At 42.3% G+C, this 26,436-nt stretch overlaps 1 protein-coding gene across 11 annotated transcripts in view; it reads left to right on the plus strand.

Annotated features, from left to right (window-relative positions):
- NSD1 (nuclear receptor binding SET domain protein 1) overlaps window positions 1–26,436 on the plus strand; it is a 129,947-nt gene that overhangs the window by 97,123 nt on the left and 6,388 nt on the right. For all 11 annotated transcript variants that reach the window (XM_060197221.1, XM_060197228.1, XM_060197223.1 and 8 more), the window contains 8 exons: window positions 447–647; window positions 3,901–4,080; window positions 9,567–9,723; window positions 12,842–13,047; window positions 16,243–16,355; window positions 20,578–20,847; window positions 21,583–21,699; window positions 24,271–24,412. In XM_060197221.1, the coding sequence (XP_060053204.1) occupies window positions 447–647; window positions 3,901–4,080; window positions 9,567–9,723; window positions 12,842–13,047; window positions 16,243–16,355; window positions 20,578–20,847; window positions 21,583–21,699; window positions 24,271–24,412 (1,386 nt within the window). The remainder of the gene's footprint in view (window positions 1–446; window positions 648–3,900; window positions 4,081–9,566; window positions 9,724–12,841; window positions 13,048–16,242; window positions 16,356–20,577; window positions 20,848–21,582; window positions 21,700–24,270; window positions 24,413–26,436) is intronic.

The raw sequence follows: 26,436 nt of genomic DNA on the forward strand, positions 1-26,436 counted from the left end.
CCACTGCGCCAACTCCCAGACCACCAAAATTAACTTTTAAAGTATATTTGTTATTATTATTATTATTTTTAATGAGACAAAAAAGAAGAGAAGGGCCAGGCAGGGGCAGACCTGGTTGAGCACACACATCACAGTGTGCAAAGACCCAGATACAAGCTCCTGCTCCCCACCTGCAGGGGGAAAGCTTTGCAAGTGGTGAAGCAGGGCTGCATGTGTATCTCTGGCTCTCTCCCTCTCTGTCTTCCCTGCCCCTCAATTTCTGGCTGTTTCTATCCAATAAATAAATAAAGATAATTAAAAAGAAAGAGAAGAACAACGCTCATCTCTGACGTATGCTTATAGTGCTGGGGATGAAACCTGGAATCTCAGTCCTTAAAGTATGAGAGCTTTCTGCGTGACCACCATGTGACTTTGTACTCATTTGTTGCCCTCTCTCTGTTTCTCAGGAATACACACCTGTTTTGTATGCAAGCAGAGTGGCGAAGATGTTAAAAGGTGCCTTTTGCCCTTGTGTGGAAAGTTTTACCATGAAGAGTGTATCCAGAAGTACCCGCCCACCGTCGTGCAGAACAAGGGTTTCCGGTGCTCCCTGCACATCTGTATCACTTGTCATGCTGCTAACCCAGCCAGTGTCTCTGCATCTAAAGGTGAGGGCTCCTAATGGGCTCCTTGGTGTCACTGGCAGTGGCTGTTCCCCAAAGCAGTCCCTAATGCCTTTTGGCTGCCATCAGCACAGCAGTTAGTATGTGAGAGCGGAGAGTAGTGGGCTACTTTAGTAGCATCGCTCGTTGTGTGCCATGGTAGCTTCACATACTTGTATTGAGAGTGTTTTGCTCCCTGTCTACCTTCCCTGTCAAATGTGTTGTCCTGTGAGCCCTGAATCTATGGTTGTCAGGTGGGATACTATCCTGACCTACATGGAGTACAAATTTGAGATTTTTGTTTTGTGTTAGTATTTATCCTTATTTTAAAAATTTATCTTTATTTATTTATTGGATAGAGATAGTCAGAAAGGACCTGTGTAAGGATCCTGGTTCAAGCCCCCGGCTCCCCGCCTGCAGGGGAGTCGCTTCACAAGCATCTATCTTTCTTTCTCTCCCTTTCTCTGTCCGGGATTCTTACACCGGTCCTTATGCTTTGCGCCACCTGTGCTTAACCTGCTGCGCTACAGCTGGACTCACGTTTTCTTTCTTTTTTAAAAAAATATTGCATTTCAATGAGAGGGAGAGATAGAGGACATAGAGACAGAACAGAGAGAAATAGAGACAGAACAGAACACTACTCCCCTCTGCCCTCTGGCTTATGGTGCTGCTGGGGATTGAACCTGGGAACTTGGAGCCTTAGGCATGAAAGTCTTTTTGCAGAATCATTATGTTGTTTCTCCAGCACACACTCTCTCTTTCAAAGAGATTTCTTCCAGGGAGTCAGGCGGTAGGGTAGCACCGCGGGTTAAGCGCATGTGGCACAAAGCACAAGGACTGTCGGAAGGATCCCTGTTCGAGCCCCAGGCTCCCCACCTCCAGGGGAGTCGCTTCAGGGTTTGTGAAGCAGGTCTGCAGGTGTCTGTCTTTCTCTCCCCTACTCTGTCTTCCCCATCTCGCTCCATTTCTCTCTGTCCTATCCAACAACAATGACATCAGTAACAACAACAATAAAACAACAAGGGCAACGAAAGGGAATAAATAAATAAATATTTTTAAGAAAACTTAAAAAAATTATTTCTCCCCCCCCTTTTTTAAAGATTTTATCTATTAATGAGAAAGATAGGAGAGAAAGAACTAGACATCACTGGTACATGTGCTGCCAGGAATGAACTCGGGACCTCATGCTTGAGAATGTGATGCTTCAACCAGTGCACCACCTCCCAGCGACACCCCCCCACCCCCCATAAATCTTTATTTGTTGGGTAGAGACAGCCAGAAATCAGGAGGAGAGAGACACCTACAACACTGCTTCACCACTAGCAAAATTTTCCCTCTGCAGGGACTCTGGGGATTGGGGGCTCAAACTTGGGACCTTGCACATTGTTTTTGTTTTTGTTTTGTTTACCAGAGCACTGCTCAGCTCTGGTTTATGCTGTTGCAAGGGATTGAACCTGGGACTTTTGAGCCTCAGGCATGAGATGTTTGCATAACCATTATGCTATCTACCCCTGCCATGGGACCTTGCAGATTGTAACATGTGCCCTTAACCTGGTGCACCATCACTGGGCCAGTAGGTCGTTCCTTCTGCTGTTCAGAAGCACTTCAATTTGTAGTCCCATTGGTTTATTTGTTGGAGAGAAAGACAGACACCTGCAGACCTGCTTTACCGCTTGTGAAGTGACTCCCCTGCAGGTGGCCAGCCGGGGTCTTGAACTGGGATCCTTCTGTGGGTTCCTGCGCTTTGCACCACCTGCGTTTAACCTACTGCACTACCACTTGACCCCTTCCTTCCTTCCTTCCTTCCTTCCTTCCTTCCTTCCTTCCTTCCTTCCTTCCTTCCTTCCTCCCCCCCTTCTTTCTTGCTTTCACCAGAGCACTGCTCAGCTCTGGTTTATGGTGGTGCAGGGGATTGAATTTGGGACTATCATGAGTCTCTCTGTAAAACCATTATGCTGTCTCCCCCAGTCTTTCTTCTGCACATTTCAATGTAATTTTCTCAACACCATTTGTTGAAGAGACTTTGCTTTGTCTTTAATAGTTTGGGTCTTCTTGTCAAATAGTAGATGTCCATAGGTGTGGGGGCAGTCCTAAGTAATATACGCATATTCAAAATTGCAGTTTAACTATCAGCTAACTCCCCCATACAATTATTATTTATTAGTGTTTCGGATTTGACCCAGGGCCTTAGGCATGAAAGCCATGCTCTCTGCTGCTGAGCTACCGCCCCAGCCCCCATATCTCCTTACTCATTAGCCAGATACAAATCTTTATTTTTTTATTTAATTTATTATTGGACAGAGACATAAATTGAAAAGGGAGGAGGAGATAGAGTGACAGAGAAACACCTGCATCCATACTTCACCATTTGTGAAGCATCTCCCCTGAAGGTGGGGACTGTGGATTTGAACCTGGGTCCTTGCACACTGTATTCTGTGCACATAGTCAGTTGTACTACCATCTGGCCCCCAAGTAAGTCCTTAGATAGACTGTTGTGTTGTGGAATCCGTCCAGTGTGCCCCCCCCCCACATACACACAGGTTATTGCTGGGGCTCAGTGCTTACACTGAATCCACCGCACCTCATCGTCATTTCTTCCTTTTTTTGTTGGGTAGGACAGAAAGAAATTGGGGTGGGGGCTCTAGAGGGAGTACCACCTGCAGACCTGATTATCTAATCATAACACTTTCCCCCTGCAGATGTGGAGCCAGGAGTTCTCACTGGGATCCTTTGTGGTTCCTTGAGCTTAGCACTACGTGCTCTTAACTCGGAGTGCCACTGCCAGGCTCTATTTATTTATTTATTTTACCAGAGCACTGCTTAGTTCTGGTGAGGAATTCAACCTGATGCCTTAGGCAAGAAAGTCTGCATAACTATTATGCTATCTCCTCCACCCAAGTTTAGAGTCTATAGTGACTTAACACATGAAGTCCCTCACATCCATACTTGCTTGTCTTCCCTTTTTAATTTATTAATTAATGAGAGAAGTCTGGAGAGAGAACCAGAGCATCACTCTGATTTATGCAATGCCCAGGATAAAATTCTGGACCTCATGTTTGAGAGTCTAATACTTTATCCACTGTGCCGCCTTCCAGGATCCTCTTTCTCTTTCATAACGAATTGGGTATTTAAGATTGATGGTTTTCCTTTAATATATTACTTTTTCCTCTCTGTGATATTTTCTTAATGCTAACAAATACACTTCAGTTGTTCATTTAAAAAAGTATTTGATTTCTGTTCATGCTTCTCATGTCTTTAGGTCGTCTGATGCGCTGTGTCCGCTGTCCTGTGGCTTATCATGCCAATGACTTCTGTCTGGCGGCTGGCTCAAAGATCCTCGCATCTAATAGTATCATCTGCCCCAATCACTTCACCCCCAGGCGGGGCTGTCGAAACCATGAACATGTTAATGTTAGCTGGTGCTTTGTATGTTCTGAAGGTAAGATGGGCCTTCTTGATATTGGGTAATCCAAAAAGGTGCTGATGCATTACTACAACGGGAATAAAAATGGTTTTTCTCCCATGGCTATGAAAGAAATATTAGAAAGTGATGTTCTGGCTTATGATGGTGCTAGAGACTGAACTGGTATCTTTTTGCATGGCCATTACACTATTTCCCCAAACTCGAATTAGTGTTAACAACAGAAGTTTTTAAGCTTGCCATGGTTTGTTTTAGATAATAACTAGGTGGTTGTGCAGTATAGAATTATATTCTCTTTTTTTAATATTTTATTTTTTTCCCCTTTCTGTTGCTCTTGTTTTTCATTGTTGCTATTGTTGATGTCGTTGTTAGATAGGACACAAAGAAATGGAGAGAGGAGAGAGGAGGGGAAGACAGAGAGGGGGAGAGAGAGAGACACCTGCAGACCTGCTTCACCACTTGAGAAGTGACTCCCTGCAGGTGGTGAGCTAGGGGCTCGAACTGGGATCCTTACGCTAGTTCCTGCACTTTGAGCCACGTTCGCTTAACCTGCTGTGGTACCGCCCGACTCCCAATTATATATATATATATATTTTTTTTAAAGTTATTTATTCCCTTTTGTGGACCTTGTTTTATTGTTGTAGTTATTGTTGTTCTTATTGATGTTGTTGTCATTGGGTAGGACAGAGAGAAATGGAGACAGGAGGGGAAGACAGGGGGAGAGAAAGACAGACACCTGCAGACCTGCTTCACCACCTGTGAAGCGACTCCCCTGCAGGTGGGGAGCTGGGGGCTCAACTGGGATCCTTATGCCGGTCCTTGTACTTTGCGCCACATTCGCTTGACCCGCTGCGCTACCGCCCGACTCCCAGTTATATTCTTTAAAAAAAAAAAAGTTATTTATCCCCTTTTGTTGCTGTTGTAGTTATTGTTGTTGTTATTGACGACTTTGAAGCCTCAGGCATGAAAGTCTCTTTGCAAAACCACTATGCTATCTAATATCCCCTCACCTCCCCCATTCCATATATATTTCTGTATATTTTACAAATAAACAGTTTTTTAAAAGAGAGTGCTGTGAATTAGAAAGAAAAAGTTGATGCTCTACCACCTGAACCATCTTCCCAGCTGCTTGTTCATTTAAATTATTTTATTGCAGTGGTCTGGGAGGTAGCGCAGTGATAAAGCTTTGGACTCTGAAGCATGAGGTCCCGAGTTCGATTTCCGGCAGCACATGTGCCAGAGTGATAATCTGGCTCCCTCTCTCCTCCTGTCTTTCTCATAAATAAATAAAATCTTAAAAAAAATTATTTTATTGGCAGGGGAAACAGCATAGTGGTTATGCACAAAGAATCTCATGTCTGAGGTCTCAGGTTCAATCCCCCATACCACCATAAGCCAGAGGAGAGAACCTTCTTACATCACTTGGTCTGTGCACTGCTGGGGATCATACTCAGAAACACAAACTTAGGCATTGACTCTCGCTAATAATACTTGTTCTTTCCCCCACCAGTCACTTTGTTGAATTTATATTGATGGGAAAACACTCAAGCCTGCTTTTAAGAAAATAAACATTCCAGGGGATCGGCCAGTAGTTCAGTGGGATAAGTGCACGTGGTGCCAAGCGTAAGGCCCAGCGTAAGGATCCCAGTTCGAACCCCCGGCTCTCCACCGGCAGGGGGGTTGGAGTCGCTTCACAAGTGGTGAAGTAGGTCTGCAGGTGTCTTATCTTTCTCTGCCCCTCTCTTCCCCTCCTCTCTCCATTTCTCTCTATCCTGTCAAACAACAGTGACATCAATAATAACAGCAATAGTAAGTATAACAAAAATAAAAAAACAAGGGCAACAAGAGGGAAAATAAATACACAAAAATTAAAAGAAAATAAACATTCCAAATCTTGTTTTAAGAGCCTTCTCCAGATTATTGAGATAAGCAGAAAAGAAAAGGTTGCATATTTTATATAATTACTTGTTTTAATTTTTTTAGTTATAAAAAGGAAACATTGACTAAACCATAGGATAAGAGGGGTACAACTTCACACAGTCCCCACCACCAGAACTCTGTATCCCCTCCCCTCCCCTAATAGCTTTCCTATTCTTTAAGCCTCTGGGAGTAAGGACCCAAGGTCATTGTGGGATGCAGAAGGTGGAAGGTCTGGCTTCTGTAACTGCTCCTCTGCTGAACATGGGCGTTGACAAGTTGGTCCATACTCCCAGCCTGTCTTTCTCATTCCCTAGTGGGAAAGGGCTCTGGGAAAGTGGAGCTCCAGGACACATTGGTGGGGTTGTCTGCTAAGGGAAGTCTGGTCAGCATTATGCTAGCATCTGGAACCTGGTAGTTGAAAATAGAGTTAACATATAGAGCCAAACAAATTGTTGACCAGTCGTGGACCTAAAGGCTGGAAAAGTGCAGATGAAGTTTTGTAGATAGCTAGTAGTCATGTTTTAGTTATATTCCAAAGGGCCTGTGACTATACTAGTGTTTTTTTGTTTTTGTTTTTGTTTTTGCCTAAGGCTAAAATCTGATATGCAGGTGAATCCTAATTATTGTCTGGGGAGGTGATGTCATGGCTGGAAAAAGGACCAGAAAGCTGGATCAAGGAAGAGAGTAGCTCTGAAATATGGGAAAGGTGTATAAATATTGTTGACTGTAAACCCCATTGGTTTGATGTGATGTGGGGCCCATATTCAGCTTAAGAGCCTATGTGACCTCTGCATCCCTGTAGATCTGAGCTCACATTCTGTGGTCATGAGTGGGAATGTTCCAAGCTGTCCCAATATCAGGACCCATCTTCCTCAGGTGTAGCATAGAGTATGTTGTCCAGCTTCCCTTTGGAGGATGGAACATTCTCTACCATTGTTGATCTAAGTTGAGGGCAAGGTCCTATGGGGGCCCACAAAGGTATCTATTGTGTTGGTCCTGATAGGATTGACAGGTCACAATGGAGAGAGGGATTTGAGGTCTAGGCCCATCATGTCTGTTTGGGAATCTCAAGACTCCCCGAATAGGGCTCCAGTTGATGGGGTGGCCTGATAGTGACTAAAGAAAGAGTCATTGTTAATGTTTGCCAGTCTCTTGCCCATATTCAGGTTTTGCAGTCCTTGCTTTGACTAGGTTAGCTTTGGAGTGAGTGAGAGAACTGTAATAGGAAGTAGGTGAAGAGGGTATCTAAGTAGACACTACTTCATTTTGAACTTTATACTGACTCACTACAGACTATTGTGTATTTTTGCGTTCAGGTATATATTTTGCCCTAATTTATGGATACATGTGAACATATGCTCTATCTTACGGGACCTGGTCTATATCTAGGTTTTGAGATTTTATTAGAAAGTGAACCTCCTGGAATGGAATTTAAGAATGCTATGAATGGAAAGGTCTCACCCGAGTAATGAGGGTGAAGGGTTCCATGTCTGCCATCTCTGGACACAGTCTGAAGTGAAGCATGCTGAGGTGGATCTCGTTGCATTGATTAGGTTGGGATCGGTGGATGCAATATCATTTGGTATGAATTGATAGAAGCATGCAGGAATGTGAGCCCCACCCTAGAGGTTCTAGGACTGGGGGAAATAGAAGCTCTAAAGAGGAAGCAGAAGTCTCCTGCTGTCTTAGGGTTTAAGAAGATAATAGATAGTTATTACTATAATCACATTATTTGGCAATTGGGTTAACTTTGAAATAATCCTTTTGTTAGGATTTGCTGTATCATACACAACATCACCATACTTTATGTCCTTTGACATTATTTGCATATAGCTGTGCCACCGGTTGCTTCTGTTCTCCTTAGTCTAAGCTTTTAAGAGAGTCAACATGTCAAAGATTCAGCCTCTGTATTAAAAAGACTCAGTCTGTGACTTTAAAAGTTTGAGACATTCAATGAATTTTTCCACTCATATTAATTAAATAGTGATTTATATGACTACAAATTGAAAGGAGTATACATAAACACCATTCCCACCACCAAAAGACTGTGTCTCATCCTCCCCTCCACCCATCCCCATCCACCGTCAACCCAGGGTTTTTACTTTGGTGCCCTACTCCATTTATATGAATAATACTACAGTAATAAGTTTCTCTTGTCATTTTACTAGATAGTAGAGGCATCTTCAAATCAAGATGGAAATTATCAAGTGACTTGAGAGGTTTTTCTTTTTTTTTTTTTTAATATTTATGTATTATTTTCCCTTATTGTTGCTCTTGTTTTTTATTGTTGTTATTGATGTTGTTGTTGTTGGATAGGACAGAGAGAAATGGAGCGAGACGGGGAAGACAGAGAGGGGGAGAGAAAGACACCCGCAGACCTACTTCTCCGCCTGTGAATGGACTCCTTGCAGGTGGGGAGCTGGGGGCTCCAACTGGGATCCTCTGGCGGGTCCTTGCACTTCACGCTATGTTCGCTTAACCCGCCTACCGCCTGACCTCTGCTTGTGACAATTTTATCCCTAATTCTTCAGAGTGAAACTTGGAAGTTTCATGTTTAAACCAAGCATCTATTTCCTAAATATGAATCCTCTCTTTCCTTCATGAGAATTTCAAATTCAAATGTATAAACATTGCTTTGATCAACAATTCACTGCAATTACAATATTCATTATTAGGTTATGCACTTAATATCTCTCTGAAGCTTAGGCGTTTATTTCTGTTGACCATGAAAATCCCAAATAGTGTAGGTCTTATAGCTTGAAATGCTGTTTTCAGTTATTACTACTGCTGGATTGTATTTCAGAGAAACATTACAGTGCAGGGAAAGGTAGGTACCACAATGGCTACGCAAACAGATTGTTATATCTGAGGCCCCAGGTTCAATCCCCCACACCACCATAAACCACAGCTGAACAGTGCTCTAGGAAGGAGTGAGATTCCAATCTCTTTTTTCTTATGTTTTGGTATAATTAGTATTGTTTTAACTTACACACTTATAAATGTTACTATGAAAAGGGTTAAGACTTAAATGAGTGGAAAAGATGAGAATTTTCACAAAGAAACTAACTTTTTGAAGGCAAACGTTACTAGGTGCTTTATTTACTTGTTTAGTCTTCATAGATAAAGTTATTCTTCATTGTGGGGGAAATCACCTTCGTATAAAAGAACAACAGTTCATCAAGAGAAGTGCAATTCCCAAGGTGATGGGGATTTTGGAGCTCACATTCCAGTTCATTCTGATATCAGTTGAAGCTGTAGTCTTTAAACTCTAACCACTGTGTTTCATCGATACTCGTTTTTGTAGTGTGTGGTTTTTGTCAAGAGGACAGACTGTCTGTCTCTATGTACACATACGTTGCTGATGACCTCATTGCACAAACTTCCTTTTTACCAATAAAATCTGTTGATTTGCAAACAGCTCCCCACAGCTATGGATCGCGAGCATTCCAGAGGGAATCGATGGTGAAGCCTTTAACTGGGAAATAAATAATTGGTTAGGAGCTGAATAAACGCTGTTCTAACTGGGTTTTGTGTAGCTTTGTGATTCTGAGTGCCAGATTTTTGATTTTTGATTCCCATAATAGGAGGCAGCCTCCTGTGCTGTGATTCTTGCCCTGCTGCTTTTCATCGTGAATGCCTCAACATTGATATCCCTGAAGGAAATTGGTATTGCAACGACTGTAAGGCAGGCAAAAAGCCACATTACAGGGAAATTGTCTGGGTAAAAGTTGGACGATACAGGTGAGTGAGCATGGAAGGGATTGGCTCATTCACCACCTGTTTCTTAGGCTCTAAGCTGCAGAATAATAATAATAATAATAATAAATTAATAAATTTTTGTTTTATCAATGTTTGTTTTTTCCAGGGCTCCCTCCTCAAATTTGGTATATGCTGGTGCTGGGGGATTGCCTCATGGTTGTGCAGGGCATAGGACCTTGGACTTTGAAGCCTCAGGCATGAGAGCCTGTGACTTTTTTTTAAAATCATGTTCCTTTCTTCTACACGTCCTGTGTGTTATCAGTGCACTCATTCCCCCAACCTTACCTTTGTTGTTATTTAAATATTTATTTATGCAAGCCATGCACTATCACACCTGGCTAAGTACATATATTACCATGCACAAGGACCTGGGTTCAAACTCCTGGCTTCCATCTGTGGGGAGAAAGCCTTACAAGTGGTGAAGCAGTATTGCAAGACACTCTTGTCTCTTTCCAGATCATCTCCTACCAGCCCTTAACTTTGGACAAAATAGGGCTGGCACAATAACTCACTGCAGTGGTGCATTTGCTATGTCATGGGAATGTTCCAGGTCCAAGCCCAGCTCCCGCTGCACTTGACAGAAACTTTGGTGCTTCGGTTTCCCTTTCTTTCTTTCTTTCTTTCTTTCTTTCTTTCTTTCTTTCTTTCTTTCTTTCTTTCTCTCTTTCTTCCTTTCTTTCTTTCTTTCTCTCTCTCTTTCTTCTCTCTCTCTCTTTCTTTCTTAATTTATGAGAAAGATAGGAGAGAGGGAAAGAACCAGACATCACTCTGGTGTATATATGGTGCCAGGGATTGAACTCGGGACCTCATGGTTGAGAGTCCAATGCGCCACCTCCCAGACCTGTGGTGTCTTTCGATATATTTGAAAGTCAGCCTTTGGTGATGTGGTGTCTTACAAAAAAAACAAAAGTATAAACACCTGCTGTTTTTTTGGCCAGGAATTAATGTATTGTTTTAAATGAAAATTGTACCTGTTTTTGAGGGGGGGGGGTCCTGTTTTTGTTTAGTTTTGTGTTTTTGCAGGTATAGGACTAATTTATCTTTTTGTAATTAAAAAAAAATATTTTTACTTATTTATTATTGGATAAATACAGTAACTGAAAGAGGAGGAGACACCTGCAGCACTATTTCACCTCTCATTACAATTTCCTCCTGCAAGTGGGGACCAAGGGCTTGAACCCAGGTCTTTGGGCACTGTAATGCGAGTGCTTAATCAGGTGCACCATCGCCTGGCGCCCCCCCCTTTTTTAAAGATTATTTATTTAATCATGAGCAATGATAGGAGAGAGAGAAAGAAACAGACATCACTTTGGTATTTGTGCTGCCAGGGATTGAACTCAGGACCTCATACTTGAACGTCCAAAGCTTTATCCACTGTGCTACCCCCAGACCATGCCCCAACATTTTAAAATTTATTACTGGATAGAGATGGAAAGAAATTGAGAAGGGAGGTGGATAGAGACGGAGAGAGAGACCTGTGGTCCTATTTCAACACTCGTGAAGCTTTCCCCCTGCAGGTGGAGACCAGCGGCTTGAACCTGGGTCCTTGTGCACTGTAATATGAACACATAACTAGGTGCCCCACCACCTGGCCTCTGGAATAATAGCTTTTTTTTTTTTAATAGAAAAATCCATAAAAGTAAAAGTCTCATAATCTCAAAACAAGGAAGATCCATTGTTGACATTTTGAATATTTACTTGCATATGGACCCATAATTAGTTGGCCTGGGCTGTGAAATAGCTCACTTGCATACTGTGCTGCTTTGCCATGTGCACGACTCAGGTTCTAACACAGCCTCCATGGCACTGAAGAAAGCTTAGGTGCTGTGCTATCATTCCTTCCTTCTTATCTTTTTTGTTTTACTGTTGTTGCGACTGTTAGAGTAATTCCTTGGGGCTAGGTGCTGATGGCTCCTCTCCACCACCCCCCCCCCTTTTCAGTTTATTGGTAGGACAGAGAAATTGAGAGGAGACAGTCAGAGAGGGGCCAGATAGTGTCATACCCAGATGACTACACATGTTACTAACCAAAAGGACCCAGGTTCGAACCCCTGGCCTGGCCCCCACCTGCAGGGCAGAGTATACATGAGTAGTGAAGCAGGTCTACAAGGTCTCTTTCTCCCTCACCATCTTCCTCCCCATTTCAGTTTCTCTCTGTCCTAAATAAAAATAAGTAATAAAAAGAAAAAGAGTGGGTTGAGAAGGAGAGACACCTGCTTCCCCCTGCAGATGGGGAGTAAAGTCTCAAACCTGGGTCCTTGTAATGTTTGCGCTCAACTGGGTATATCCCCCACCCCCCACTCCCCCCCCAACTTTCATTCTCTCTTTGCCTTTCTGCCTCTTTGACTCTGAAAAATAATAGGCCTTATAGTTGATATCCAACTTAGTATCTTTCTTTATTTTTAAACTTTTTTATTTACTTATGAAAAAGATAGGAGGAGAGAGAGAAATAACCAGACATCATTCTGGTACATGTACTCCCGGGGGTTGAACTCAGGATCTCATGCTTGAGAGCCCAACACTTTATCCACTGTGCCACCTCCCGGACCATCTTTTTTTTTTTTAAATTGATTTCACTGATCATTAATGCATAAACTAATATGTATCTTTTTTTAAAATACTTATTTATTGGAGAGGGGAGCTTTGTCTAACCTTAACATACATGTGACACAGGGTACAAAGTGCATACATGCTGTTGAAGCAAAGGTGACCAGGTGCTTTGATTTTGGAGAACTTACAAAATGAACTATATGTATTTACTCTGTATGTTCCCTTAATGTTGAGCTTTTTAGATTTTGTTTGAATGTTCTATAGATACTGTTTCCTGAATATCATAGTCATAAATCTTTGTTCCTGTCACTTTCCTTGTAATGTAGGTGTTAGAGTAGAATAACTTAATCTTAGGAGATGTGTACACATATGAGAGCTGGTATCAGTGCAGAAATGTTTCCAGATGTTGCCTCCTTTCTCTGATTTTATCATAAGAATGCTTTCAGAGGGTTTTCCTGTAGGTAGTCATTGCTATTCCTTCTTTCTAGTCTAAAATTCTTAGTGTAATGCAAGCTTCCAGAGACTTCCCCCCTTGTTTTCACCTTGTTAGGTGGTGGCCAGCTGAGATCTGCCATCCTCGAGCTGTTCCTTCTAATATTGATAAGATGAGACATGATGTCGGCGAGTTTCCTGTGCTCTTCTTTGGATCTAATGACTATCTGTGGACTCACCAGGCCCGAGTCTTTCCTTACATGGAAGGAGATGTGAGCAGCAAGGATAAGATGGGCAAAGGAGTGGATGGAACATACAAAAAAGGTAACTTTCTCCCTTTTGTGTCTTAGCTAAACATAGACCTCTGTTGCCTGAGTATTTGCTCCATTAGAACAGTGTTAGAATTCATACACTCAAAGGCTTTTGATTTCTGGGGACAATATGTGACACCGGAACTAGGATTTTACTGGGAAACTAAAGACATGACTCATTTGCTTGTTTGTTTTTCTTTTGACACACACATTTCTCTTCTTTTTGACCACTGTTTTCCTTAGATGAGACACAGAGAAAAAACAAGACTAGCACCAGCATTGTTCCTAGGGCCTTGGTATGTGCCTTACATAATGAGCTGTTCTGTAGGTTCTGTAGGTTCCGTTTAACCTTTATTCAGGTAGAACTAACTCCCTCCCTCCCTCCCTCCCTCACCTCCCTTGCTCGCTCCTTCCTTCCTTCCTTCCTTCCTTCCTTCCTTCCTTCCTTCCTTCCTTCCTTCCTTCTTCCAACAGAGCACTGCTCAGCTCAGCTCAGGTGGTATTGAGGATTGAACCTGGAACCGGAAGCCTCAGCCATGAAAGCAGTTTTGCATGACCTTTAGCCTACTTCTGAGGCCCTACTTTTGAGGGAAATCTCCCCTCCCCCAATTTCTTAACATCTGATTGAGTATTTTAACTTTAAACTTATTTCATAGAATAAATTAGTTATTCTCAAGGGCCAGAGTCAAAACATAGTCACATTTATTCCAATACCTTTTTTATTTGCTTAACAGGAAGAAATAAAATTTGCCAAAAATAGGGAAACATTATAAGGTGGTGGGAATCAAAGCTAAATATACTGAGCCGAGATTATGGGCTGGGGAGGCAGCATGATGGTTCTGCAAAAGACTTTCATGCCTGAGGCTCTGAGGTTCCAGGTTCAATTACTACCATAACCCAGAGTTATGGGTTGAGCAGTGTTCTGGTTCCTCTCTCTACCTTTCTTTTTAAAATAAAGTAAATAATACACACACACACACACACACACATACACACGTATATATGTATACACCTACACACACGTACATATACATACATACATACATACATACATACATACATACATACATACATACACAGATTATTATGGGTTAGCCTTGCAGTTGCAATGAAGGAGTGAAGCTTAATTCTGTGCTGAGCCCCCATATTATATTATTTATGAATGAAAAATAATTACTGTAAGAATTCTTAGATTAGAAAAAAATTCAACTTCCAGGAACAGGCAGTGGTGCACCTGGTTGAGCACATATGTTACAGTGCACAAGGACCCGGGTTCAAGCCCCTGGTCCCCACCTTTGGAGGGAAAGCTTCATGAGCGGTGAAGCAGGGCTGCAGGTGTCTCTGTCTCTCTCCCTCTCTATCACTCCCCTTCTCAATTTCTGGCTCTCTATCCAATAAATAAGTAAAGATAACTTAAAAGGAAGAAGAAATTCAACCTCCAGAGTACATAGTTGCTATACCAACAATGCAAATTACCTTTACCCATGAGCTGTCATTTCACAGGCAATATAGGTATCTCTTGCTATTTGAATATATTTAGACATTCAATTATAAGATTTTGATTGCATTTTGAGGTGACGAAGGATCCTTAGCAGATGAAACGTTGTGGGTATGAGAATGTGGTCATGGTGAAACAAGTTTCTCAGTAATTCTGTGTGAGCTCTGTTGCATCCGTAGCCCCTCAGTTACCTATTACTATGTTTTCTTTTACAGATAGGGGTTGTCAATTCCAACTCTATCAGAATTTGCATCTTGAGCTTTGTAGAATTAGATGGTCAGTGACCAAATGACCTACACAGAGCTGATGACCTCAGTGGCTGGGGGTAATTGGGGACATATTGGAAAATCTGAACGTGCTGACTCGCAGGGATTTTTCCCGTTCAGTGTTAGGCTAGTTGAGTGTTGCTGCCTTCGCTGAGCATGTTTTTATGCAGGTATTGGACACAAATGCCAGTATCCACAGTATGACTCAGGGCATGTTGTGACAGAAGTATACAGAATCTGTTGTGGTGCAAACTAAGAGGAAGTAAAGCCAGGCTGGGGATCAGCATTCAAGAGATGCTCTCCTAAGTGAGCCTTGAATCCACTGCTCCTGGAGGCCATTTTTCTCCCTTTTGTGTTGCCCTTGTTGTGGTTATTGTTATTGTTGTTGTTTATTGTTGGATAGGACAGAGAGGGGGAGAGAAAGATAGACATCTGCAGACCTGCTTCCCCGCCTGTGAAACAACTCCCCTGCATGTGGGGAGCCAGGGGGCTTGAACCGGGATCCTTTTGCCGGTCTTGCGCTTTGCGCCACGTGCGCTTAACCTGCTGTGCTACCGCCCAACCACCAGATTTCCTATTCTTTATCCCTCTGGGAGTATGGACCCAGAATCATCATGGGGTGCTGAAGGTGGAAGGTCTGGCTTCTGTAATTGATTCCCCACTGAACATGGATGTTGACAGGTCAATCCATACTCCCAGCCTGCCTCTCTTTCTCCCTAGTTGGGTGGGGCTCTGGGGAGGCAGGGTTCCAGGACACATTGGTGGGGTTGTCTGCCCAGGGAAGTCCGGTTGGCATCATGTTAGCATCTGGAATCTGGTGGCTGAAACAAGAGTTAACATATAGAGCCAAACAAATTGTTGACTAATCATGAACCTACATGCTGGAATAGTTCATATGAAGAGTTGGGGGGGTCTCCATTTTGTAGATAGTTAGTAGTCCTATTTTAGTTATATTCCAAAGAGCCCATGACTATGCTAGTTTTTCTTTCTTTCTTTCTTTTTTTTTTTTGATTTATCTTCTGAAGCTGGTAGTCTACATCATGCTGCTTAATGATAGATTGCAATTAGTCTTAGTACAGTGTCATGGAACTTTTTTCCACTTAAAAGAAGTCATGGGGCTCAGGCAATAGTGCAGTGGGTTAAGCGCACGTCGCACGAAGTGCAAGGACTGGCATTAGGATTCCGGTTCAAGCCCCCAGCTCCCCACCTGCAAGGGAGTTACTTAACAGGCAGTGAAGCAGGTCTGCAGGTATCTATCTTTCTCTCTCCATCTCTGTCTTCCCCTCCTCTCTCCATTTCTCTCTGTCCTATCCAACAACGACATCAATAACTACAACAATAAAACAACAAGGGCAACAAAAGGAAATAAATATTTACAAAAGAAAGAAAGAGAGAAAGAAGCAAGATAATTTCACATAATGACTTGTGCTTCTCGTGTCCTTAGCTCTTCAGGAGGCTGCAGCAAGGTTTGAGGAATTAAAGGCCCAGAAAGAGCTAAGACAGCTGCAGGAAGACCGAAAGAATGACAAGAAGCCACCGCCTTATAAACATATAAAGGTGAGAATGGTCTTAGAAGACGCCCTCTTGTGAGACGCTGTGGCTCCCTCTTCCCGCTTGGGGGTTTAGAAGCACCAGCGTGCTGCTTCAATATAGCAGCTTCAGCCAGAGCACCAGGATGCGTATGTACACAGTCAGTTGTGCTGAAATATCGGTAGTCTTTTTTTCTGTTGTCTTGCAAAGTTTTCTTGTGCTAGCAATTAAGTAGATTCTGTTCAGAGTCAGCAGTTTGCTGTTTGAAAGGGTCTTAAGAGGCATGAGCAAAGTGTATTGGGGCAGTGAGACCTTTAATCTGAGATCTCTTGCCTCGGTCAACACACACTAGAATGAATAATGTGGATAATTGCTGTGTTGTGACATCTGGTAGAGGATCTGTCTCCTGTTTTTTTATATTTTTATTTACTATTGGATAGAGACAGAGGGAAATTGAAAGGGACGGGGGAGATGGAGAGAGATACCTGCAGCCCAGCTTTAACACTCGTGAAAACATCCCCTGCAGGTGGGGACCGGGGCCTTGAACCTGAGTCCTTGTCCACTAGTGTGTGCACTTAAGAGGTGTGCCACCAGAGGTCTCTATCTCTCTTCCTCCCTCCCTCTAGCTCTGTCCCCTCCCCTCCTCTTCTCCCCTTCTCCCTCAAAATAAAAAATGTCTACTAGGTGCAATGGAATTGTAATACAAGTACCTGAGTCCCAGTGATAAATTTGGTGGCAAAAAGAAAACAAACAAAAAAGAAACAAAACTTTTCAGATTTGGGGTAGGAGTTAGCAAAATGGAGAGAGAAAGAGAGGTACCTGTGGCACAGCTCCACTACTCCTGGAGCAGACAGAGACCCTGGCCCTTGAACTGACCACCGGCACCACCACCCTTTGAGGGAGCCCATGGCCAGGCCAGACCAGACTAGACCAGACCATTACTGGGACACGCCGAAACAGGGACCAGGCTGGGATCCGTGCCAGCTCCATGCTCCTCCATTTTCACTATTTGCCTGACTACACGCTTTTGTCTATCTTACATCTCTTTGCAGAATTAAAAATATTCCTTAATTACTTTGGAATAGTGAAAAGAATGATCAGACATTTTATTAACTATTTACTAAAATACTATAATAATACTCTATAAATCCTAGTGCCAAGATGGTTTTGATATTTAAGTCTCAGAAACTATGGAAGAGTATTACCAGCCTTCTTAACAACATAAGATTTTCCAGGTTTATGCTGGAAAATATACATCCTGATGCCATTCCTGGTTAAGAATTCTTTGTTTCATTTTGCCATTAGGAATTCATCATGTACTTATTTAATTATTTTTTAAAATATGGTTTATTGTATTTGTAGTGAAATAGAGTTAGTGAGAGAAAGATACAGACACAGAGACCAAAGCACTGCTCAGCTGTAGTGCTGGGGGGTTGAACCTGGCACTTTGGAACCTCAGGCATAAAAATCTTTTTGCAGAAACATTGTGCTCCATCTCCACCCCATAATGTGTACTTACTTATTTTATCACGTTATTTATTTATTTTTTAACCAGAGCACTATTTTGCTATCTACCTTCTGCCCCACTTTAAATTTTAATTTATTTATTATTGGATAGAGACAAAGAAATTGAGAGAGGAGGGGGGAGATAGAGAGAGAAACAAAGATACCTGCAGCCCTGCTTCACCACTCCCAACATTTTCCCCCTGCAGGTGGGGATCAGGGCCTTGAACCCGGGTCCTTTCGTATTAGATAATACGAGCGCTTAACCGCCTGACCCTTTTTTGTAAGTTTTCACCTTGATTTTATCACTAAATAAATGCACAAGTGATATAGTTGTAATTAGCAAGGTCAAGTCTTATGAAATCTATTGTAGGCTGGGGAGATAGCATTGTTCTATTTAAAGAGACTTTAATGCCTGAGGCTCCCAGGTCCCAGGTTCAATCTCCAGCACCACCATAAGCCAGAGCTGAGCAGTACCAGTAACTACTCTGGTTTGTCTGTCTTCCTCTCTCTGTATCTCTGTCATTAAAATAAGTAAATAAAATGGGATATATATATATATATATATGTGTGTGTGTGTATTTGTTTTACCATGTGGTGCCAGATGTAATCTGTCTCTTTAAGACTTTTTTTTTTTGGGAGTCGGGCTGTAGCGCAGCTGGTTAAACACACATGGCGCGAAGTGAAAGCTGGTTTCTGTTATTACCTACATGGTGTCAGACAGAGAGGTGGGGAGAGAAAGATAGACAACTACAAACCTGTTTCACCGCCTGTGAAGCGACTCCCCTGCAGGTGGGGAGCCGGGGGCTCGAACTGGGATCCTTACGCCAGTCCCTGCGCTTTGTGCCACCTGCTCTTAACCTGCTGCGCTACCCGCCCAACTCCCTTTTTTTTTTTTTTTTAAAGTGGTTCAGTTGTTGGTGGTACAGTGGATGAAACTCAAGAGAATGAGGCTCTGAGTTAAACCCTTATCCTAAGTGAAGTCGTTCTTTCTCATAGATAAATAAACCTTAAAATTTTTGTTTTAATTTTTGGTTGATATTTGTATCACAAGTGAAGTTTTTTTTTTTTTTTTTTTTTTTTGCCTCCAGGGTTATTGCTGGGGCTTGGTGCCAGCCAGCATCACCACTGATCCTGGAGGCTATTTTTTCCCCTTTGTTGCCCTGGATGTTTTATCATTGTTGTGGTTATCTTTGATGTTGTTGGATAAGACAGAGAGAAATCAAGAGAGGAGACCTGCAGACCTGCTTTACAGCTTGTGAAGCAACCCCTCTGCAGGTTGGGAGCCGGGGGGGCTCAACCCCGGATTCTTACTCTGGTTGTTGCGCTTCACACCATATGCATTTAACCTGCTGCACTACGCTCAACTCCTGAAGCTTTATTTTTATGAGATAACATAAAATTTACAGTCTCAACCTTATTGAAGTATATAATTCAGAAGTATTAAATACCCTCATGATGTTAGCAACCATCATCCAGTTCTCAAATTCTGCCTTATAAGAGTGAATCTAGGAAGTCGGGCAGTAGCGCAGCAGGTTAAGCCCACGTGGTGCAAATCTCAAGGATCAGCGTAAGGAACCAACTACAGGGGGTACTCTTTGCAAGTGGTGAAGCAGGTCTGCAGGTGTCTTTCTCCACCCCCCCCCCGGGTCTTCCCCCTCCTCTCTCCATTTCTCTCTGTCCTATCCAACAACAACGACATCAATAACAACAATAACTACAACCATACAACAACAAGGGCAACAAAAGGGAATAAATAAATAAATAAATAAGTATTTAAAAAAAAAAAAAAGAGTGATTCTATAATTACTAGACATACTTTCTCCTCTCAGCCCTTCCCTAGCAGCCATTTGTTCTGTTCTCTGCCTCTGTGACTTTGACTATAGTTAGTACCTGACCTGAGTAGAGTCTTAAGTAGTATTTGCCTTGATGGGCTAATTTTATTAAATGTCCTCCAGGTTCATCCATGTTAACACATGTGTCAGAATACCCAATCTTTTTCAAGTCTAAAATACTTTTTTCTTTTGGCATTGCAGGTAATGATTTCAAGCTCTTTTTTTTTATATATTTCCTTTTGTTGCCCTTGTTTTATTGTTATAGTTATTATTGTTACTGATGTCATCATTGTCGGCTAGAGAAAGAGAAATGGAGAGAGATGGGGAAGACAGAGGGGAAGAGAAAGATAGACACTTGCAGGCCTGCTTCACCACTTGTGAAGTGACACCCCTGCAGGTGGGGAGCCGGGGGCTCGAACCAGGATCCTTATGCCGGTCCTTGTGCTTTGCACCATGTGCGCAACTCTTCCCCCCCCCCCTTTTTTCTTCTTCTTCTTTGTTACTTGTCATCTATATAGGTACGGGCAAAAGAGAAAGTATGGGCGAATGTTTGAAATAGAAGTTGGGACTGTCAAAATAATGTCATATGCATGGCCAGACAGCGCACTGTCCACTTGAGCTATTTTCCCAGCTCTCTAAGCTGACTTTTCCAGATAGGGCACAGAGAGAGAAAGACACCGCAGCGTGGAGCCTTCCACCACAGTGTAGTGGGGGCTGGATTTCTGCTTTCTTTTACCACATTTTGCTTACTCATTATCTGCTGGTAGGGGTTTGAGTTTCTCATTATACCTGTTGTGAATATTGTTGCCAAATCGTAATAGGTCAGAATGCTGTGAAATGTGGGTGAGACATTGTACAGTGTCCTGAGGTGTCTTGACTGCCTGATACTATGGAGTGTGTTTGTCTTCCAGGTCAACCGTCCCATTGGACGGGTGCAGATCTTCACTGCAGACTTGTCTGAAATCCCCCGATGCAACTGCAAAGCCACTGACGAGAGCCCCTGTGGGGTAGACTCCGAGTGCATCAACCGCATGCTGCTCTATGAGTGCCACCCCACGGTGTGTCCTGCAGGGGGCCGCTGCCAAAACCAGTGCTTCTCTAAGCGCCAGTACCCCGAGGTTGAGATTTTTCGCACATTACAGAGGGGCTGGGGTCTCCGGACAAAGACGGATATTAAAAAGGTGAAAAAGACTTTTCTTAGTTTCCGTATCTTTTTCATCATTGTACTTGCTGAATTTGAGTAATTCCAAATGCTTATATTAGGAATTCTTGGCAAATATGAGGATATTAAATAAAGATAATAGGGATTAAGTATTATGAGGCCTTTATGAGAGAAGGTTGGAGAGTACTTTATAAAGAGCTGTCAGTTACATACTGCTAAAGTCTACGCTTACTTAAACCCCAAAACGCCTACTTTTACTGAAGGAAGTGAAGATTTGGATTTCTGCAGCATGAAGCCTAACTAACTGGAAGAATTTTACCTGCCAGGTTTCCCCATTCTAGGCCTCTTTTCAAATCGGTGCTCATAACTGAATTTTTCATTCTATATGGAGAGAAAGAAGCCTAAGGAGCCACCCTGTGTGGAGGTACAGAGGGTTCTGGAGGCCCAAGGCAAGAAGCCTGAAGTTCGCTTAGCTCAGATTAATTTCAAATCAAGAAGAGAAGTATAATTGTTGACTGAGACCAGGGGAGGGAACTGAGTGGCAGTGGTAGGTGCTTCTTCTCACTGCCCATTACTTGTCATCTGCTTGAAGCATCAGATTTGTTTTGCTTCTCGAATAAACTGGGTAATGTAGCTATTTGCATGCACATGAACTGCCTTGTCAGCATTTTTCATTAACATTTAAAACCTTCTTATACTTATAAACACAGTTGTGGCTTATGCCATTTAGTCAACAACTGCTTTCTTGTTCTAGGGTGAATTTGTCAATGAATATGTGGGTGAGCTAATAGATGAAGAGGAGTGCAGGGCTCGAATCCGCCATGCCCAAGAACATGACATCACCAATTTCTATATGCTCACCCTCGACAAAGTAAGCAGTGGGAAGTATTTCCTCTGTGTTGGTTGTGTATGAAATTAGATTTCTTTCAGTCACAGTGTGTAGAGGCAGAGAAATTTGAGCGGGGTGGGAGTGGGGGATAAAAGGGGAAAAGTGACAGACGCGGGCAGCCCTATTTTACCACGATGAAGCTTTCCTTCTGCAGTTGGGGACCAGGGCCTTGGACCCTAGTTCTTGCACACTTACATAATGTGTGCACTTAACCAAGTGTACCACTGCATGCCCTCCTCCCCTCAAAGCATTTTTTGAAACTTCTCAGCTGTAGTTTGTGATGGTCCCAATGATTTAACCTGGGACCTCAGAACCTTAGGCTATCTTATTCTGGGTTCTAGAGTAAATAAGATTGTTTCTGAGGACTTGTCTATGGCCAGTTACAGTGTGTGTGTATTTATTTATTTATTTATTAAATAAGTGTTCTGGTTGGTGGTTTGGGTAGGGAGTTTTCTGATGAATTTCTTTTGTAAATATTTATTTATTATTGGATAGAGAAAGAGAAGTTCAGAGGGGAGGGGGAAGATAGAGAAGGAGAAAGACCCCTGGAGTCCTTCTTCACCATTTGTGAAGCTTTCCCCCTGCAGATGGAGTCCAGAGTCTTGAACCTGTGGGTCCTTGCACAGTGTGATGTGAGTGTTTAACCAAGTGTGCCACCACCTGGCACCTTCTGATGAATTTTTTTTCATTGATTATATTTGGGTAGCTTCATGGATGTCGCAGTGAATAAATTGCCCCTCAAGTATGAGGTCCTGAGTTCAAATTTCCAACAACACATAAGTTAGTGTGTTAGTCTAATTCTTTCTCCTACTCTTTCTTTCTCATTAATAAATTATTAAAAGAGGAAAAGTGTTGTTATATTTGATAAAATGAATCATATTTGGAAGGAACTTCCTTAATTCTGCTACCCTCATGGGCTGTTTTCTGAGTTTCCATTTCCTTCCTTCCTTCCTTTCTTTCTTTCTTTCTTTCTTCCTTTCCTTCTTTCTTTCCTTTTAATTTTTTTTTATTATTTATTTCCCTTTTGTTGTCCTTGTTTTTTGTTTGTTTGTTTGTTTTTTAAGATCTTATTTATTAATGAGAAAGATAGGAGGAGAAAGAACCAGACATCACTCTGGCACATGTGCTGCTGGGGATCAAACTCAGGACCTCATGCTTGAGAGTCCAAAGTTTTATTACTGTGCCACCTCCTGGACCACCACCCCTCCCCTTTTTTTTTATTGTTGATGTTGTTGTTGCATAGGACAAGAGAAATGGAGAGGGGAGGGCAAGACGGGATGGGGGCAGAGAAAGACACCTGCAGACCTGCTTCACAGCCTGTGAAGCGACTCCCCTGCAGGTGGGTAGCCGGGGGCTCAATCCGGGATCCTTCCACTTGTTCTTGTGCTTTGCACCAGTGCGCTTACCTGCTGCGCTGCTGCCCCGCCCGATCCCTGAATTTCCATTTTCTTTGTTTCTCATTGCTAAGCTCTGCTACTTTGTTTGTTTTATTTTTTTTTTCCTTTTACTAGATTTTATAACAACTTCTTGTTTGCATGAAGTTTTATGGACACTTATGTTGAACCCAAATTGTGACATCTTCACTACCAGATAGATATTTGATCTTCATTTGGGTTGGAGTCTCAGAAACAATTTTCCAAAGATTATTTTTCTCTGCTACATAATAAAGAGAGGGAGAGGGGTTTCATGTGAGACGAAGGAAAAAGCAAATCCAGTTGACAAGTACCGTGGAGTGGCACCTCTGGTTAAGCACATTTAATACTAAACCCAAGGACTGGTGCAAGGATCTGAGTTTGAGCACCCAGCTCCCCTCCTGTAAAGGGAGGAGGGAGAGACCTCCCTCTCCCTTCTCAACTTCTCTCAATATGTAATAAACTTAGAACAATGGTTGCCGAGAAGCAGTGGATTCCTGGCGTAGAGTAACAGCAATAACCCTAAAGGCAAGAGAGAGAGAAAGGCCCAGTTTAACACTAGGATTCAAAGCACAAATTTGAGGCATTCAAGTCTTGTGCTCTTTACCAGTTGAGCTACTGTCCTAATTGTATCTTTAGGTGGCTTGTAATATGTTTATAGTATGTAACTGAGGTTCAAGACTACTTAGTAAATAAAATAGAACAAGCTGCCTTCTCTACAGCATTGGTTCTCAAACTCTGGCATATGTCAGAGTCATCTAATAATAGGTTTCTTACAGTAAAATTTGCTGGGCCCCATTTCAGAATTTCAGCTTTACTATTAATCCAAGAACTTATATATGTCATGCTTCCAGTGGTGTTTTAGAACATTTAGAAAACCACTGGGCAGGGTAGATAGATCGCATAATGGTTATGCAAGGAGACTCTCGTGCCTGAAGCTCCAGAGTCCCAGGTTCAGTCCCCTGCACCACAACAAGTGACAACAAATTTTACTCTGGTAAAATAAATAAATAATTTTGAAGGAGAAGAAGATCACTACTGTGACAGACTGTATAAATATGAATTCAAGCTTGTTAGAAACACTCTAGTTGATGATGTGAAGGTCTCTGGGTTCTGATGAGCATCATCTCTTGGATTCTAGGACCGAATCATTGACGCTGGTCCTAAAGGAAACTATGCCCGCTTCATGAATCACTGTTGCCAACCCAACTGTGAAACTCAGAAGTGGTCAGTGAATGGAGATACGCGTGTTGGCCTTTTCGCTTTGAGTGACATTAAAGCAGGTAAGAGTTATTTAACAATTCTGGAGCTAAGGGAATTTCAGATTTTTAAAAATCCACTATGTCTGAGAATCCAAAGTAAGACTTTTAATCCTTCTGGTTACATAACAGATTTTGCAGGGAGTATTCTGTTGCTGATGATGTTTGTTCTGACAAATATAACATAAAATTTATTATTTTCAAGCTAATTTTCAAGTTAATTCACTGGATAGTTTCAGTGTTTTGCCATGTGTGCAGTCCATGCCAGAACTCTGGTACCACATGGGTGGTACTATGATAATGAAGGAAATTCTTTCAGAGGACCTAGTGGGGGTTGTATTGTTATATGGGAAACTGGGGAATGTTATGCATGTACAAACTATTGTACTTACTGTTGAATGTAAAACATTAATTCCCCAATTAAAAACAAAATCAGAAAAGGAAAAAAAAAAGAGAGAAAAGCCCCTCCCCCCCAAAAAAAAAGACCCAGGCTTGAACCCCTGGCTCCCCACCTGCAGCAGGGACGCTTCACAAGCAGTGAAGCAAGTCTGCCAGTGTTTCTCTCTCTCCCTCCTCCATCAATTTCTCTCTTTCCTATTTAATAATGAAATTTATTTAATACAAATGAAAAATGACTAAAAAACAAAATGAAGGAAACTCCAGTGCTGTAGTATCTCTTAAGTATTTCATAGCATTTTTTTAAAAAAATATTTATTTATTCCCTTTTGTTGCCCTTATTGTTTTATTGTTGTTGGATAGGACAGAGAGAAATGGCAAGAGGAGGGTAAGACAGAGAATGGAAGAGAAAGACAGACACCTGTAGATCTGCTTCACCACTTGTGAAGCAACTCCCCTGCAGGTGAGGAGCCGGGGGGCTCAAACCTGGACCCTTGTGCTTTGTGCCACCTGCGCTTAACCTGCCTTGCTACTGCCTGACACCCTGTTCATAGCATTTTATAGCAGTCACCAGCATCCGTCTTTAGAATTCTATTTATGGGGGCCAGGTGGTGGCACACCTGGTTGAGCGTACATGTAATAGTGCGCAACGTCCCAGGTTCGAGGCCCTGGTCCCCACCTGCAGGGGGAAAGCTTCACAAGTGGTGAAGCAGTGCTGCAGGTGTCTCTCTGTCTGTCTGTCTGTCTATCTCTCTCTCTCTTTCTACCTTTCTCCCTATCACCCCCTTCCCTTTCAATTTCTGACTGTCTATCCAATAGATAAAGATTTAAAAAAAAGAATTCTGTTTATGACTTCCAGAAGGCGTGGCTATGGAATAACAGGGAACAGAGCAAACTCTGCCCCAAAACAGCAAATCTTGACAACTGTTGAACCTCTCAAACTATAATTCTGTCTATCTAGGCCATTTAATTCCCTAATGCTCTCCCCCCAGCAACCAGCATGTTACTGGCATTCTTGAATCTGATATCTCTACCACCCAGTCCCCTTAAAATATCTTTATTTTATCTCCCCCTCTCTATCTTCCCTTCTCTCTTGATTTCTCTCTGTCCTATCCAACAACGACAGCAACAACAACAACAAGGGTAACAAAAGGAAAAATAGCCTCCAGAAGCAGTGGACTCATAGTACAGGGGATTTTTTTTTTTTGGATAGAAAAAGAAATTGAGAGGGGAGAAAAAGACAGAGACACCTGCAGCTTTCTTCAGTACTCAGGGAACCCCCCCCCCACCCCCCGCAGGTGGAGACAAGGCCTGGAACCTGGGTCCTTGTGCACTGTAATGTGAGTGCTTAACCAGGTGTGCCACCACCTGGCCCCCCTATTTACTATTCTCACTGATAGAAGATATATCAGTTTGCAGTAAGAAATTGACCTAAAATTTGATAATGTTTAATTGGCTTATTGTCTAACAGTAAGCCTTCGTGCCTTAGCTGCAGTAACTACCTTTTTTATATTGGTCAGCCTCCCTAACTACGTCTATTTTATTTGTTCTCTCAGTATTAGTGAAATATACTTTGAAGAGAAAAAGAACATTTTGTACATCTCTGTTAAAGTTTACAAATTGTTGATATGGATGGGGAGATAACTAGTTAT

This window comes from Erinaceus europaeus, chromosome 9 (assembly GCF_950295315.1).
Source record: "Erinaceus europaeus chromosome 9, mEriEur2.1, whole genome shotgun sequence".
NCBI classification, from domain to species: domain Eukaryota; kingdom Metazoa; phylum Chordata; class Mammalia; order Eulipotyphla; family Erinaceidae; genus Erinaceus; species Erinaceus europaeus.